Source organism: Muntiacus reevesi, chromosome 4 (assembly GCF_963930625.1).
Source record: "Muntiacus reevesi chromosome 4, mMunRee1.1, whole genome shotgun sequence".
In the NCBI taxonomy this organism is placed as follows: Eukaryota; Metazoa; Chordata; class Mammalia; order Artiodactyla; family Cervidae; genus Muntiacus; species Muntiacus reevesi.
Window position 1 is genome coordinate 111,722,026 of NC_089252.1, and position 18,797 is coordinate 111,740,822.

Here is an 18,797-nt window from a genome sequence, read left to right on the forward strand (position 1 = left end):
TTTCTGGCGACAAGGCATCATCTTCCTGCTTCTCACTCCCACCAGAGCCTTCTGCCTCCAAACAACCAACCTTGTAAACAGAGGAGATGTGGGTAGTCACATTCCTCTTCTGTGCATTTCTGTCACTTGCTCTTTACTGCAACGGATCAAAAGGAAATGGGTGGTAATGGCCTTGCCTTTTATTCCTTCCCACGTGTTCGCGTTCTGAAGGGAGGGGTTGTGAAAGCCCAGCACAGCTTAAAGGCTAGGGAAATCAGCCTCAGGATTCATACTATGCCGCTTAGAAACAAATATATATCCTGCATCAGACGCTCCTCGCTGGTGGTGGTTCAAGGTTCCCGTCCACAGCTCGGGGCGCCTGCTGAGTTGGAAGAAGGAGGGGTGGGGGTGGGGGGTGCTTACAAGAAAAATCTGCCGAAAGTGGACGTGTACGGCCACCCCACGCAGAGTCCTCTAAACTTAGTGCTGGCTCTCAAACTTGGTTGCATCTTGAAGAGGAGCTTTAGAGGTTACTGGTGCCCGGGTCTCACCACACCCCCAGAAACTTCATGTGCTGTGAGGGCTGAGAACTACCGCAAAGAGGTTCTTTCCAAATACATCCCCCTCCCAAACACTGCCTGAGTGACAGGGCCCTGTCCTGCCCTTGCGTCTTCATGAACTGAATTCAATGAACTGGTCTTCGACAGAAGCTAAGGGCACAATTTAGTCCATACGAGATTTCTAACAAGCCCCTCCCCAGCCGCAAACAGCGTCCTGTGTTAAGAAGGGTCTCCCCAGGAGCCTGCCTAGATTCAAATCCTCCCTGCGTTCTGCAGCCCTGCCCCAACACAGATTCTCTTCATCCTTGCGGTCAATCTCCACTCTGCCTTCACAAAACAAACAGAAGAAAACACCAAGAAATAATCACCTGAAGCCCACCTCCATCCAACAGACACAGAAGCCTGGTTAGGTAACTACCTGTGCTCTGTGCTCAGCTGTTTAAAAATACCTGACTGTCTGACAGCTCAGCCTTCTTCCCAGAGGAGACGTGGTTCTGGAAGGGAAGCTGCAGGAAACCCCCAAGACTGGGCTGGCCCTCCCCTGTGGCTTCACAGGAAAAGGAGGGAGGAGGATGGCTAACTTCTCACTTGGAGGCCCCGAAGGGCCTTTAGGCAGGACAGGGGCAGAGAAAGCAGAGCCCCGACTGGGAGTCTTCACTGGCAAGAAACAGGCCAGGTGAGTGCATTACACACACTGGCACTCCATGCTCCCAAACCGCTCCTCCTGCTCTCTGTACCCCCCTCCTGTCCCACGTCTCTCCGTGGCTGCAGCTGCGAAGCAGGGGCCGTGAGAGCCGCTTTACAGGAGGAAGCCCCACCGTGCGGGGAGGGAGCGGCCCGCCCAAAGCAGCCCAGCTCTGGGTGGCAGAAACAACTGGAAGCTGGGACTCTGGGCTCAAAGCGGCACCAGGCAGCAAGACAGCACCTTGGTAAGTACAGCCGGGCCGTGCCCGGACCGACTCAGCTGTGTGCTCCAAGGAGGCCTGGGGAAGTCAGGCGGAAGCAACAGGTCAGAGCACTCCTAGGTAAAGGAATACCGTGGTGAATATTCTTTTAGGAAGAACAACGCTCAGTTCCCAGGAGGCTCAGTGAGTGGTAAAGAATCTTCCTGCAATGCAGGAGATGCAGGTTCGATCCTGGGTCAGGAAGATCCCCTGGAGCAGGAAATGGCAACCCGCTCCAGTATTCTTGCCTGGAAAATCCCACGGACACAGGAGCCTGGTGGGCTACAGTCCATTAGTTCACAAAAAGTCAGACACAACTGAGCACGCACGCACAGACAAATATCCTGAGGTCACAACGGGGCATCCACACGGCCACCTGCAAAGCCCCTGACAACCTAGTATGTATCCATATGACCAGTTCCAACAACCCAGGCTCCAAAGGGAAGGATGTGGCCTCAATGCAGAACCACCAGGGAATATAACGGGGGAGACTGGCTCATGGCCCACAATTCCTGGGGAAGAGGCCTAAGCAGGCCTACTCACCTTCTGAGTCGCTGTTACAAGACTGTAAGGGGCCAGGTAGATACCTCTGCCTGTGAGTAACAAGCAAGAGCGGTACTGTACTTGGCAAACACTTAGCACACAGGTGAGAGGACAGTGGTGATGCGAGGGGCCCCACGGGTGTGTAAGAACCATCCAGCTCCCTTCCCACAGGGTGGGGGTGGATCTGTCGGCCGCCCGTGCCACAAGGGCATGAGAAAGCGGCCTAGTGCTCCATGCCAAGCATACCCCCATCTTTTAGGACCCAACAGACTTCTTGGCTCTATTATTTAAGTCCCCAAGTTCTATCCACCTTCCTAAACAGCCTGTTGGCAGGTGAAGGGCAGTGGAAGGAAGGAGTGAAGGACAGGCAGGTTGAAGAGTGGGGTCGGAGCACTAGATTCAGTCCGTGGGTCTGCTGTGGACTCGCCAGTGACCCTGGACAATGACTCATCTCTCTGGGTCTCATGTTTCTCATCTAGAAAATGGGATGCATAAGTGCTATGAGGATCCAGGAATCTGGAGAGGGTCAGCTTGCCTTTCCAACACTGGCCCAGTAGGTATACATGGCAGATGCTCAATAAATCATTAAAGCAACAAATACATCAAAATTCAGGACATCAAGTGTCACCAGAGTAAAAAAAAAAACAAAAAAATTAAAGCTTTGAGACAAAGCCCTTGCAAGTTTTCTTAAATGTAACAGGTTTTTAAAAGATTAGAATGTCTTTTTCTCTTGGAACCAGTCTGGCTTATTCATGTTAAATGCTGTCAAGTATGGGTTCACATGAGAAACGTCACTCCAATTCATACTGAACAGAGTGCTCTAAGAAGCCTGCGTGCAGAAACTTCAAACCTCCAAAGGCAAGTGCAGAACCACATATATCTCCATTAGCGACTTCTACAAAATCAAAAACAAATGATGGCTTTTCAAAAGGAGACATGCTTGCGATTAGTTTCTCAGCTCCATGGTGTAACACTGGTTCAGAATTCTGTGTTTCTCCCCATTTAATTCATCAAGGAGAAAACATTCATGAAGGGTCTACAATTACCCTGTCCTTATCCTGAGAGACTTAACAACAAGCGGCTATAGTGACAGAATTCGGAGGTTCAGAGGACAAAGAGAGGGGAATTGCCATCCAACTGAGGGCTCTGTTTGCTCACTCACTCCCTGAATTATGCCACAGACATTTACTGAGTACTGACTGCATATGGGCCCTGAGTCAGAGAATATGAAGATTCGAGCCACCTACATTAAACCTTTTCACAGTCTCTCTTTCCTTAAGCAGTTTCTCTGAACGGTCGTTCCCATTCCTATCTCATTCATTCCCATTTGTCTCTGAGAGAAAAGAGGCAATCCATCACACCTTCACCTCCCACAGGCATTCCAGGGCTGAGACCTCTCCCTGACCTCTCCTGGTTCTGCTTTATTCCATTCCATTTTCATCTCTCCCAACAACTCTTTGCCACCCACAGATCCAGCCGGGGGTCCCTGTCCTAGACCACATGGCCACTGCTTCCTCCCTCCTAAACTATTTGTTACTCCCCACCCACTGGAAAAGACCCTGATTCTGGGAAAGAGAAGGTAAAAGAAAAAGAGGGTGGCAGGAGATGGTTGGATGGCATCACTGACTCATGGACATGAGTTTGAGCAAACTCTGGGAGACGGTGAAGGATGGGGAAGCCTGGCGTGCTGCAGTCCATGAGGTCGCAAAGAGCTGGGCTAAGCAACAATGACTGCCACTGCCCAGGTTCTTCGGCCTCACTGTCCCCCTCACCTTGGCCCCATCCTTTCATCCCTCTTCCTTCAGCCATCTGTTAAATTCCATCCTGGCTGAGTTTCTGCCTGGGGCCTCCTTTACCTTCCCGGTTCTCCTCCTTTTTTGCAGAGCTGAGGGAACAGGTGTTAATATCAGGGTAATTAATTAATCATGAACCTAACATTTGTCTAAGAACTCATTTGTATGTAATTATGTTTCTTCATCTCAGGACTAACTTTAGCCTGAAAATGAGCATTTAATGAAAACTGAAAATGACAAATGCTAGACACTCTGCTTTTACAGAGCACGCATTTTATTCTTAAAGGTCTTGTTTTTCAAATCTAGGGCTACAGCTGAATTTTCATCATTTGAAAGGTTCATGTTCTACGTGCTCTCGAAGCCAATTTAGAGAAGGAGCGTTAAGGAAAAGGAAATCATGGTCTTTGCAGTTTTGAAGACAGCTCACACTGTCTTTCTGAACTGAAATCAGGCTGACCAGTAGGCTCCTCTTTTGCTATTTTCCTGGCCATTATTTTTTGAGCATTGTCATTTTTATGGTAACCTGAAAGCTGTCTCCTGCTACAAACAGCACAAGTTTCTGTAAACTATCCATAATTGGACAAGAAGCAACACTTTGCCTAATTGCTTGGTAACTGTTCTTTGCCAGCTGACAAGAATTTCATCAAGGCAGTCAGACAATAGGGACAGCTTTTCTAACTAGACAGCTGGGAATGGAAAACCCTCCATTCAACTACAGATGAGATGAATGGGTATGAGTTGTAATTTGTTATCAGTCTACTTGGGCAGAAGCCAGTATTTCAAATATTCATGCCAAACCAGCTCTCTACCATTGTTTCATTTTTCCTGGGAGGAAAAGAACATTAATTTTATCTGCAACACACTTGAAAATTTCAGGATCAACAGGGCAGTGTCCTCCGAAAGGTATTTTTGAGAAGTGAGTTCTCCAGGTTTCCTGAATATTGAGAAGGCTATTTGTTAGAGACGGGCATGGGTCCAGATGAAGAGGAAATATCAATTCATCAATTCCTTGGATGCAAAACAGTGACAGCGGTGCCCAAGATGAGCTGTTCTGCTGCCTGCGAGCTCTATAAGCAAGGAGTAGTAGAAACCCGTCTCAGCCTAAAAGATGTCATATGTAACACAACGTAGCCCAGTTTATGGGAAGGACTAGGGGCAGGGAAGTGCAGATCAGAATCTCACAGGAAGAAGGGGGGATTTAAAACTATATATGCCATCTTCTTCTGGGAAGATGGAACAGATGCACTTTTCCCTGTTCTTTCCACTAAGTACAGCTAAAAACCCTGAACATTATATATATGTATGTATAAAGCAAACAGAGACTTGGATAAATTGAGAAGAGAAGGCAGGCTAATTAGAGACCTCAGCACCTGAGGAATGACACAGTGGTGAGTTTCACAGATTTTCTTTATGCCTCATAAGTCCCAGAATTGGAGCTAACGAAGCCAGTAATCCAGAAATGCCAAGGAGTACAGACAAAAAAATAAAAAAGAAGAAAAGCCCGTTTCCTCTAGCCAAAATACCATGAAAGGGACAGCCTCACAAGAGAGAAAATTTAGACAATTACTGCTCTACCCTAGTCAACACCACAGGAAAAAATGACAGCCCTATCCCCACCAGGAAGTGGTTAGTAGACAGTCTAGGCTTACAAGCCGGGGGGGCCAAGACCAAGGGAGCCCAGTCCCTGCATCAAGGCGGTGTCCGAGGAGGTGGAGTGGAAAGCCGGGCTCTCCTACTCCTCCTGGACACCAGGTTTTTATATACAGGTCAGATAAATAACAAGGTCCTACTGCATGGCACAAAGAAACTACATTCAATATCCTATGACAAACCATAATGGAAGAGAATATATATAAAAAGAGAAGGCATATATATATATAATTTAATCACTTCTTTGTCAACAGAAACTAACACAACATTGTAAATCAACTTAAATAAAAATAAAATCCAAGTTAATATAGGGGGAAAAAAAAAAAACAACCTTGGCAGCGTCAGTGGAGATCACAGGGGTGGGGGAAGGGGGTCTGGACTTCGACCCCAACCAGCAATAATGAGGGGCCCTTCTGTCTCTCTGATAGGCTAGTGTCAGAGGAGTTCAAATAGAGAGTCAGGGAATTCATTCTTGCTCCATAAAAACTCATGAACAGGAAGACTTGATGAGCCTCTGGGATGGTGACATGCAGGAAGGTGGCCCATCCCAGCTCACTGGGACAGAAGATTCTGTCCTTGAGACCCTCCTGGGCCCCATCCTATGTACTTCTTCATCTGGCTGTTCATCTTGATGTCCTTGGTAATAAACTGGTACTCTAACAAGTAGCAGACTGCTTTCCTGAATTGTGTGAAATTCGTGAACTCTTGCTAGGAAACTAATCAAGAGGGGTTGTGGAAACCTCTGACTTAAGAGTCAGCTGGTCAGAAGTCGAGGTAACAACCTGGACTTGTGGGTGGAATAAGAAGTGGGGGCAGGGGGACTGTCTTGTAGGGCTAAGCGTGTAACCTGTGGGGTCTGACACCATCTTCACGCAGACAGTATCAGAACTGAGTTACACTAGAGGACACACATCTGGCGTCAGACGTGAGGCTGCTGTCGCAGAGAACTGAGAGTGTGGGAGACACTCAGGAGTGGGGTTTTCCTCTAGAAAAATCATACGGAGAACATTCTCTGATCATAATGCTGAGTTTTAAAATGTTGAGTTTAAGAAGCTAGACACAAAAGAACACATATAGGTGAGTCCATTTAAGTAACTATGAAAAACACTGGTAGGTGGTGAAACTGGAAAACAAGTCAGGGATGACCATAAATGTCAGAACAGTAGTTCCATATGATGCTGGTAGTGGGGAGAGATGGAGCTGCAATTGGAAAAGGGCCCCCAAAGAGCTTCTGGGTGCTGCGAAGTTTTATTTCTTAACCTAGGTGGTGGCTGGTTGTACTTCCAATAAAGTGTTAAGTTTTATGTACATGCTTTATGTTCAAGTCTATCCGTGTCTCACATTTCACAAAGAAATGTTATAAAAATAATCTTGTATTTGCAAAAACATTGCCTATTTTTTTATAAATTGTGTTTTTATTATTCATTTATGCTCTACCACATGTCAGAAAAAACTAATGGTAGGTTTTATTGTGATTCCTACCTAATAATGTTTGGGAGTACCATCATTCCTAAGGTCCTTTTTTTCTGAACAGAAAAACAAAACCACAGACATACTGCATCAGGGTGGGACCCAGAAATCTGTGCTTTAACAAGCCCTCTTGGTGATACTGAAGCTTGTCAATGTTAGAGAACCACTGGTCCAAGCACACACATAAATTAACCTCGTTATTTTCATGGAGTAATAACATTATCTTCAAGGTCTTGTGGACATTGCCTCCCAATGTGCGTAGAGCATCTCGTGTTGCACACCTATAGGCACCTGTCTGGTCAAAAGTTGTACTGGCTATCATGCAAAACTGACCTGGATATCTGATTCAGCCATGGGGAAGAGGCTTTGCACTCTTATTTTCTAAAGTATTTGAGGTGTGAGCTAATCTCTTTAATGACTGTAAGAACCTGAGGCTCAGAGGGGTAACAGATCATGCCCACCCTGTGTGAACGGCAAGGCCCATCACCAAAGTCAAGGCCTCTGGGATGAGTGTCCAAGATCCGATCTCCAAGAAGCATTTAACAAGCACTAAATTGGGAAATTCTATTCCATGAGCCAAAGCGCGCATCCTTCATAGGGCTCGTGACCACAAATGGGCAGGAGGATAAAACAGACTACTTCCCTGCTGCCCCAGGCCATCTCCTTCTTCAGTTAGGGCTGAGGAGCCCAAGAACGCGATCCTGGCTGAGGCAACCAGAAGCTTCCCCCCGTGTTTCAGGCCGGTAAGTACTGAGCTGGCACAGCAGTGCACGGGGTCTGCACGTGTGCTAGGTATGTGATGACACACGGTGACAATTCTGAACACCAACCCTTATGCACCAGCACCGAGCCTCCCTGAAATGAAAGCACTGGAGGCAAGCTGCCAGTTCATCTCAGGTAAAACAAAGGTATTGCCTCTCCCCCCCGGTCAACAGAAGAGCATTTGGAAGAAGGTTAATTTTTTTTTTTTAATTTTGAGGGACAGCAAGTAATGCAGAGCCAGAGATCTACCAGACAAATGGCTTCACTTCTGGAAGGACCTGAAGGAGGACTCAGAGAGTCAAACATTTCGAGGCCTGGTTGCATGTTGTCAAGGCAACCAGAGCTCTGAGCTTTCACAACTGGCATCTTCCCAACCAGGTTTTCAGGCGATCACTTGCCCTAAGTTCTTTTTGTTTTAAGCTAGTCTTTAAATTCTTTTAAAATAAAAACTGTTAAAAATGTATCTTTCTACTATCCCAGAAGCCTCATTCTTTCCTGCAATTTAATCCTCCTGTCAAATGTCTAGTCCTCTCTGTAAATAAAATTCCAAGGTAGTCAGGGCCTTGAGGCAACAATAGTTTTCACTTTGTAATCATACAAAGCATGCTGTCTTTGAAAATAAACTCATGCAGCTGTGGTCCAAAGAGCCTGTATGTTTTGGATGAAAAGATAGTACTGGTTCCAAACCATGATAATGACAGGAGGGTGGGGAAGAAAAGGCTAAACAAAGGCCAGCAGAAGTGCAGGCAAACAAACCCGGTAGAAAGAAATACTGATAAGATATCCATGGAAGCCTGCAAAATGTCTGGTATTCCCTGATTTTACGGTGTTACTGTTAATTGTTTTAGGTGTGACAGTGGAATTGTGAAGAAGGAAGGAAGGGAGGGAGAAGGAAAGACTGAGCCTTCATCCTCTAGTGATATATAGTGACTCTTTTCAGATGAGGTTATGCGATGTCTGGGGCTTGTCGCAAAATCATTCAGAGCAGAGGGGTACAGATGAAATGAGACTGGTCACGTAGCAGCAGCTGTTGACGATGGGTGATGAGTCTTTGGGGGTTGTCTGTGCTATTCTCACTTTTAGTGTAGGTTACAAATTTTTCATAATAATAAAATTATTTATAAAAAAGAGGCAGGAGAGAGAAGACAAGAGGAAAAGGAAAGCAAGTAAATCAAGGAAAATGGATGAGGACAAGGAATAGAAAGAGGACAAGGAAAGGGAAGAAAGAGAAAGAGAGAGAAACAGAAGCACAGAGTTGTAGGCATGTGATGCCATGAACGCCTCAGCCGCCCCCAGAATTTATGGAGGCTGGGCAGCAAGGGTGGATAAAACTTGGAAAATGTTGACATCAGAAAAGACAGTCCCAATAAAAACTCTTACAGAGCCAGTTCTGATGTGTCTCTTCCACCACTCCAGGATAACCACACCCCACATCCATCTCGGCCAACATAGCCTTCAGGGAACCTGGCAGTGGGGAGGGCGAGGCTCATTTTGAATTCGTTTCAATGGCTGATTGTCTTGGGGCCAGTAATCCATGCTTCCAATGGGACTGCTGGGCAAATCCATCGGTCTTATTACCAGGTACCAACGTGTATGGAAGACAGAACGTAGAAACATGGGAAGAAATCAAACTTAAAATTCAGTGACAAATGGGGCTTCCCTGGTGGCTTAGTGGTGAGGAGTCTGCCTGCCAACGCAGGAGCCACAGGTTCGATCCGTAATCCAGGAAGATCCCACCTGCTGCAGAGCAACTACACCTGTGCGCCACGACTACGGAGCCTGCGCTCTACCGAAGCTCTGCTGCAGCTCTACTGAGCCGCAACTCCCGAAGCCCACACCCCCTAGAGCCCGTGCCCTGAAACGAAAGAAGTCACTGCAGTGAGAAGCTTGCTCACCACAACTAGAGTAGCCCCCACTCGCCAAAACTAGAGAAAAGCCCTCGAAGCAACGAAGCCCCAGCACAGCCAAAAATAAATAAATAAAATTAAGATCCAATGAAGATGACTGCTCGTAAAATAAAAGCTCCACAGTAAAGAAACTCAGCAAAGAGTCAATTCTTGATTACTCCAGTAAAGGAGACAAGTTCATCCAAATATCACTGATGCCCAGTCCTGTGTTCCCATTTTGTTTTGATGTTACATTGAAGGATGAGTGTCTGGGGATTGCTCAGCAAACACCATCAACAATGAGTTAATAAAGCCCTGCTCTCACAGGTTCCACAGGCATTACTTTGAGTCCCATTTGGTTGGGACTTTTTTTTTTCTCTTCATATGCTTGCTGGTTTTGAAGGGAACTCCTAGGAAGTGCTCCCCAAACAATTATCCAGATGATTCCTGATAAAAATCAGGCCCCAGAGCCTCCTCCAATCAAAACACACAGCTAAGGCCTGGTCCAGAACCAGCTTCAGGCACCAGAGCACTGGTGGGAGGGCACAGGGTCAGAGACAGAGACAGATGTGCCTCAGTGAGTCACACCACACAGCGCAGAAGCTAGCAGTGTCACTGTCCCAAGGAACTCACGGGGCCAGCCCGAGCACCAGCGCACGATCACCAAGGCCACAGCCTGAAGCCACGAAAACAGAACGCAGGTCACACCTTCTCCAGAAAGGCTGCTGATGATTCCACAAAGAAAGTGTCTGATCTCTCTCACTGCACAGTTTGGAATTTTATCTCCTCTTTCCTCTTCCTGGAGGAGATGTTTAGCTATTCAAATTCAGCCTTCAGTTTCTTCCCTTTCCAAATCAAGATGATACAGGCTGTTTGGGGAATAACATCTGATACAATGAAACACAGTGCTGAGCTAAAAAGCACCGTGTGATTATTGTTCTGGCTCACCAGAAAAGTATTAATCCCAGAAATGCATACTTCTTTTTCTTTTAACTCAGACATTCAAGCATTTGCTGTAAGAAAGATGAGAAGGCAGCTCCAGAGCTGGACCATTCCTACAGGGATTCCCCATCCAGACAGAGGGAGGAAGGATGAGACCATGACCCAGGTTTTCTCCATCTGGGGGAGGAAGAGAAGGTTTCTGAGCCATCTGATTTTTTAAGTATTCTGTTGACTGTCTACTAGCCATCTACTTAGTTCAGTTCGGTTCAGTCGCTCAGTCGTGTCAGATTCTTTGCGACCCCATGAACCGCAGCACGCCAGGCCCCCCTGTCCATCACCAACCCCCGGAGTTTACACAAACTCATGTCCATTGAGTTGGTGATGCCATCTAACCATCTCATCCTCTGTCATCCCCTTCTCCTCCTGCCCTCAATCTTTCCTAGCATCAGGGTCTTTTCCAATGAGTCAGCTCTTTGCATCAGGTGGCCAAAGTATTGGAGTTTCAGCTTCAACATCAGTCCTTCCAATGAACACCCAGGACTGATCTCCTTTAGGATGGACTGGTTTGATCTCCTTGCGGTCCAAGGGACTCTCAAGAGTCTTCTCCAACACCACAGTTCAAAAGCATCAATTCTTCAGTGCTCAGTTTTCCTTATAGTCCAGCTTTCACATCCATACACGCCACCTACCCAGTTTTTATGAGACGTTAGGATTGTTATTTGCAAATGGCACAGATTTACCCCATCAATTACAGATAAACTATTCCTCTACCTCCTCACTCTGCTGCTCTGTATGATCCATCAGAATGCAAAAGTTCCACTAAAAAGCACTGGTGGGTTTCTGGGGAAAAGGGTATCAGGAATGCATGTATCTAAAAGATTCTCAGAGACATGTTAATATGTCTCACTATGATTATTAATTTTTTTCTTGTTCCTTATATTTATTTTGATTTTTGCTTTACGTATCTTTGTTTCTTTATTGTTAGGTGTCTAATGGTTTACGATGTCTATCTTCTTTGTGAATTGTACCTTTCATCATGAAAAATATTAATCTTTGTTTCATTTTTTAAAAATAAATAAACTAAAAAAAAAAAAAAAGTGCACGTATCTAAAGTTGTTTCCATTATTCCCGTTAAAATAACCATCTTGGGGGGATTTCCCTGGTGGGTCAGTGGTAAAGAATCTGCCTGCCAACGCAGGAGAGACACAGTTCAGTTCCTGAGTCAGGAAGATCCCCGATGTTGCCGATCACCTAGGCCCGTGCGGCACAGCTACTAAGTCTGTGTTCTACAGCCTGGGGGTCGCGACTACTGACGCCCATGCTCCACACAAGAGAAGCCATCCCAATAAGAAGCCTCCGCACCGCCACGATGAGTAGCCCCCTCTCACTGCAAGTAGAGAAAAAGTCTGCACAGCAACAAAGACCCAGCGTGGCCAAAAACAAATAAAGAAAGACAGAAAACCATATTTATTAAAAAAAAAAATGACCAGGAGAACATACAGATGGAGGCTGAAGGAACTACACCAGTAGTAAGAGAGGTGCCACTGACATCCCAGAAACATCAAGGAAGTTTGGCCAACGGGATTAGGTTGAAGACAAACACCGTAAGCCAAAGAGCATCTTCCCCTCTTAAAGACAGACTGGGTTCTTGAGAAGCAGGGCTCTGGCACCCCTAATTTGAAAGGGCGAGTTCAGAGGGGAGAATGGGCTATGGAGCAGTGGAAAGCCCACAGACTGGACACCCCAGGCTGGAGGGCCTCAGAAGCAGGTGAAGGAGTCGTGGTCACGGGCACTTGTGACCGCAGCTCAACCCGGGTAAAGATCAGAGCAAAGAGAAAGATGCCCCAGGAGCTATGGGTCCCCTGAGCCTCGACAGCAATAAAGGCGGCAGAGAGAATGACCAGAGCTTCCACTCTGCTCCCCTCAGGCTGATGGATCTCTAAACTGATACACTAGTCCACCTCACTCAGGAAACAGGCAGAAACATCCACCAGGGGTCCATGAAAAGATTCTGAAACAAACAAGGAGAGCATAGCATTTCAAACTTGTGAAAAGGTTTATTTAAAAGAAGCAAAAGATAACTTTTCAAGAGCATCGCCTTGTATTCTCAAGAAACTTTCTAAACATGTGGTCTGTGAAAGGAGATAAGATAGCAAAATAGGAAGAAAAGAAATCTATCTGGCCAAGAGGCTTGAGAAAGAGGATGGGAACTGAATGAGATGAGGAAAACTGAGAATTAATCTAAAAATACAATAGCAGAATTATTATTGGCATTAGAAACGACACAAAGCAGCCCCGCTTCAATAGGAACGGAATCAGTGATGTGGAAAGCAAACAGGAGAGGTTCTCCCAAAAGGCAGAGGAGGACAAAGGGACCCAAATCACGAGAGGGGTGGTGAAAACAACGGAAGACAGTGAACAGAGCCCACACGGAGTCGGTGCTCTTGAGAGTCTCGAAAACTGCCAGGAGCAAAGACTCACACCGCAGATCAAACGTGGGCAGTGAGCAACGGGCAAAGTAAAAGTGAAAGGAGGGAAGATACACCCTGAGGAGACTTTTAAAAAACTGTCTCTGGCAAAGGCAGGGACAAAAGGAGTCCAAGGGCACCAAAACGAGAGCAGAAAGATCTCTATGTGATAAAGAGATGGTCCGGGCTGGACTTTGACTTCTCTATCAACAGACAATGGGCAGATGGTAGTGGTTCCATAATCAATATGTGATAAAATTGCATAGAATTCCTCCTCCTCCCCATACATACACACATAGGTACACACACTGTGAGTACATATAAAAACCGGTGAAATCTGAATAAGATTTGTACTCTAGTTAAGAGCATTATGCCAATGTTAATTTCTTGGTTTTGATATTACACTGCAGTTGTTTGAAGTGATATCACTGGGAAAAGCCGGTGTAGGATTCATAGGATCTCTCTATACCATCTCGGCAAATTTCTGTGCGTCTGTGATTTTTAAGACAGTAGGACAAGGATCAAGGTCTACTAAAGAAATTTGAAAGAAAAAAGAATTACATATACCCCAATAAGTTGCTGCTCATAGGTGAAAGCAATGAAAAATCATTCTCTGTTATGAAAATAGTATGCAACATCAGAAGATTCAAAGCAAGAGCTAAAATATCTAAACATTTTTTCACAAATCTAGATTTTGCAAATGGGCAATCATGCTCTATAAGGCCTACGGATGAGCACTGAAACTAGCTAAGGATCATTCGGTCTCAGTAATTGTTATGGATATGATTTTAAAACCAAAAGCAAATATCTACATTTCTATGCTAAGAAGTGATACGTGATAAGAAAAATTACAAGAAGAAGTTAGGCCTCAAACCTCAGAATATACCCCAAAAGCCTCTGGAAAACAGATTTAGAAAATGGAAAGTGTATCTACAATCTCCTTACCTTACATGGGAAGCAAAAACATACATACTGTTCTATTTTTTATGTTGATACTGCTGAACACATTAAAAAAAAAAAAAGACACTTAAAGCTATCGTGTGTAAGAATAAAGAATTGATATACTAGTTATAAAAATAAATACAAATAGCTTGCACTTCACTGTGAAAGACTCTAGATTAGCCAAAAGACGGTTTTTCTCATATGCTTTGTCCATCTTTTAATTTTTTAAAATAACTGTATACATAAGTGGTGCATGAAAAGAATCCAACAACTAAAGGATAAAAATGCTTTTAAATGGGCAGAATATATCAAGAAAACAAAAACACAAGATAGTAGGGATGGCGCTATCAACATCAAACAATAAAAAACCTCTGTTACCAGATATTAAAGTCAATTATAAAGCAAGTATAACTAAAAATAGTTCAGTAATGACATAGTAATCAATGGATCAAATGAACAGAAACAGAACCTAAGTGTGTAATAATAGTGTAAAAGATCATGACTATAATAAAGGTAACCTTTCAAATCAATGAGGAAAAAACTGTTTGAAAATAAAAGAAACAACTGGTTATTCAGAAAAAAGTAGGAATTCCTTAACTGAATTCCAGTTAAGTGCAAAAATTAAAAATTAATTGATATATATATCTGTCTGAAAGGCCTTTCCAAGAAAATATTTGTGTGCTAATAATAATCCCATGCGTGCTAAGTCACCTCAGTCTAGTTTGACTCTTCGAGACACTATGGAGTTGGAGCCTGCCAGGCTCCTCTGTCCATGGGATTCTCCAGGCAAGAATACTGGGGTGGGTTGCCATGCCCTCCTCCAAGGGATTTTCCCAACCCAGGGATTGAACCCACGCCTCTTAAGTCTCCAGCATTGGTAGGCAGGTTCTTTACCACTAGCACCATCTGGAAGCATGCAAGTCAAATGATAAATTGAGGGAAAATATCTGTAACAAAATGAAAATCACTAAGAGAAGGACAAACACCATCTACCTGTATGGACAAAAGACATGGTTAGATCATTTCCACACAACACCCTGCCAACTCAAACATTCATTAAAAGCACGAAAAAAACTCACTATCACTAGTAATAAAAGAAGTACAGATGAAAATAACTAACAACTTGGGAGGGTAAATATGTATGACCTTTATGGAGGATAATTTGGCAACAGCAAAGTAACATAACCAAATTATACCTTTAACTATCTTTAAATTCAAGTACCACAAGCTTTAAGCTTGTTCATGGATTTTTTGAGGATTCATACTAAGGAAACAAAATATGCACACTAAGGCATCTGCTCCAAGTGTTGGGGGGTGAACACAGCAGTCAAAAATTAGCCAGGGGACATGACCAGCCCTGCCGCTTGGGTGACCGGCAGTAAAATGCCGTCAACAGAAGTGTCCACGTTTTAGAGCTTTCTAGAGATCTCAAGAGAGAATTATGGGTGCCTGGCCCATGGGAATTGTTCAGTAACTATTAGACAGTGATAGCAGGAGTGGTGATATTCATCTATAACCCTGCACTTCCAGGCTCAAAATCCCTTATTTGAAACGCTTGTGGTCAAATTGTGCTTCAGAACTAAGAACTTTCTGGATGCTAAGAGACAACAGTATATTTACCTAACTAGGTCTGGGAGAGCACCTGGTAATCAATCACTGTACTATTCCTAGAGTAAAATATATATGAATATTCATTATAAGTGAGATAAACATCAGTTTAGGTCAGGTTTTGCAGATAAATGAATTATGAAAAAACTTTCCACTTTTAGAGCTTTCTGGACTTCAGATTTTTACAAGAGGGATTGAGAAGTTGTACTTACAAGAGACAAACATTAGAATATATCTAAATGTACGATAATCCACCTGCCAATGCAGGAGATGTAGGTTCAATCCCTGGGTCGGGAAGATACTCTGGAGTAGGATATGGCAATTCACTTGAATATTCTTGCCTGGGAAATCCCATGGACAGAGGAGCCTGGAGGGCTATAGTCTACGGGGTTGCCAGGGGTCAGACATGCCTGAGCACACACACAAGGGGTAGGTTACATAAATTATCATATATTCATAAGATGGAAAACTGTATAGCTATAAAAAGTCACTTTTCCCAAAGACTATTTCATAAACTGGAAAAATGTTCATGAACAGCAGGTTAAAAAAAAAAAGCAAAATAAAAAACATGATTTATGAATTCCATTTTGCAAAAGTAAATTACATAGATATTTATAATTTCAGAAAAAAAGACTACAAGAAATCATACAATGATGTTGAATTAATCACATTGACTTATGTTCCTCTTTATACTTTTCTGTGTTTTCTAATCTTCTATGATAATCTGGAAAACAACCCATTAGTTTTTGAACCATTTATGGTTGCTGTTCCTGTGTAGGACTAGCCTAGTTCTCATCCTAGAGGGTTAACAAGCCCATCTCTGCCCTCAAGGAATCTACCAACGCATCTCTGGAGAGCTCAGGGCATTACTCAATTCTCTCCACAGTAGAATACGTTTGGTTCTCTACCAGCACTTCCCCACTGGCTCCTCAGGACAAGCTGAGTAAGGCACCAGGAGTTTTTCACACCTCCACCAAACAAAACCCTGGTGACCTTGCAAGTTAGTGATAAAAATGGCATCAGTGCTGCAATAAGAACTTAATTCAGCCCATGAACTCATCTAAAGAAGCTGGGGGAAAAAAAAAAAAAAAAAGACAAAAGCAGGTACTGTTTAAATGTGTTTGATTTTCACTCTTTTTCACTGTACTCATCAAAATGCAATCTTTAAAAAATCGTGGGGGAGGAGAAGATGATCATATTTCAGTTTTTCCCAGGTGCTTCTCATGAGTAAAAAGGATGTGAACTTGAACTTGACAGACCCAGCAATGAAAAGCATTTTGTGACGTAAATAGGAAACTAAAAGTGATCACAGTATTGCTTCATGGAGAGGATGAGCAGGAGTCCACCTTACCTAACAGACCACGAATCAGTGTCTAACTGGGGTTCTTTGGCCACTGCTTTTTTTTCTTTTCTTTTACATCTTTTTAAAAAATTAATTAATTTATTTTAATTGGAGGCTAATTACTGGCCACTGCTTTGAAGAGTTCAGCCGCATTTAGCCTGGGTGTTGAACTCCTCCCAGGTCTGGAATTCTCCAGGGATTTAATACACAGTTTGAACGCATTTTATACCAAAAGGCTATTTATCATGAACCTCAATTCCAAACGTGGGACAAAAGAGATAAATGATCCATCAACCTCCACCTAATCACCTAAAGGGACCACATAGGTTGATATTTAATCACTTACATAGATTTCAATAGTCTTTTTAAACAATTGCTGACAATGCTTGTGCAGAGCTTTTTCCACATATATAAATCACAGCCAACTGGGAAGTTAAATAAGTTAACTCTCTTAGCTTAATCCCTCAGAAAATTACTTGTCTGCAGACAAAGTATCCACTGGGGATACTTTTTCATTTGTGGAGTGCTAATCCTTCCTGCCTGTTTTCTGCCACCCTCCTTTCCCTCCTCTGAAGTGAAGAGAAGGAAGATAAAGTAAATGAGCACAGTCCCCTGTTCACTCAGGACTGTGGTTAAAACAGAGACCTTCTGGGAAAGAGGTGACTTACCCTGTCCCAGCTGAAACACAGGCCCAGTTGATCAAGCTGTTTCCTCATGTGTCTGATATTACTGTGAAACAAAGGGAAGAAGGTTTAGATTTTAGAAACAGGAGAAGCCATAAGCAAATTACACTCTGAGATTGTGAAAAGGAGACTGGAAAAGTCTAGATGATTCAAAGGGCTTTAAGTGTTGTTTTGCTCTAGACAAAAAAAAAGTTAATCACTAAGAACCAACAAAAATATCTGCTTAGTAGAAGATAGCTATTCTTTGGATGCTTGCAAAATCTACTAAAAACCATGACAATCTTTGCTCCTGGGGACTGGCCTTTTCCCTGGCCATTCATAAAGGCAACCCTTCTGATTTGTGCACGCCTTGCACATCCATATGCCTGGATCCTGCACAAATTTAGGCCAAGCATTTACAAATTTAAAAGCAACTGAAAAAAAAAATTTTAACATAAAAATTTCAGAAATCCAGGAGAAATCACACAGAGCTTTGTCAATCAAAACCTGAAAACTGAAACTCTCCAACAACTGGAAAAGAGGAGAGAAGTATATAAACTAATTTTAGCATGTAATAAGAAAATAGGAAATATTGCTTTTTCTATACAATTTTTAAATTAAAAACATTGTAACCTTTTTTATTGAAGTATAATTTACAATGTTGTATTAGTTTTAGGCATATAGGAAAGTGATTTAGTCATACATACATATTTTTCAGATTATTTTCCATAATAGGTTATCATAAGACATTGAGTATAGTTCCTTGTGCTATACAGTAGGTCCTTGCTGCTTATCTATTTTATATACAGTAATAAATATATGTTAATCTCAAACCTCTAATTTATTTCCCCCTGCCCTCCCCTGTAAAGGTCTTCACTATAGCTCTAATGGTAAAGAATCTGCCTGCAATGCAGGAGACCTAGGTTCTATCTCTGGGTTGGGAAGATGCTCTGGAGAAGGGAATGGCAATCCACTCCAGTATTTTTGCCTGGAGAATCCCATGGACAGAGAAGCCTGGAGGGCTACAGGGCCATGGGGTCACAAAGAGAAGGACACAACTGAATGACTAACACTACCACTATGAAACCACAGATTTGTTTTCTATGTCTGTTTTTTAAACAAGTTCATTTGTATCATTTTTTAAGATTCCACACATAAGTGATCTCATGATATTTGTCTTTCTCTATCTTACTTCAGTAAATATGATAATCTTCAGGTTCTTTTTTTTTTGGTAGGACTAATTCAT

General features: G+C 43.4%; 1 protein-coding gene across 1 annotated transcript in view; it reads right to left on the bottom strand.

Annotated features, from left to right (window-relative positions):
• The window catches only part of LARS2 (leucyl-tRNA synthetase 2, mitochondrial), a 141,901-nt gene that overhangs the window by 93,695 nt on the left and 29,409 nt on the right, over positions 1-18,797 (bottom strand). Inside the window, exon 5 of the mRNA XM_065933880.1 lies at positions 17,558-17,618. Within this exon, the coding sequence (XP_065789952.1) occupies positions 17,558-17,618 (61 nt within the window). The remainder of the gene's footprint in view (positions 1-17,557; positions 17,619-18,797) is intronic.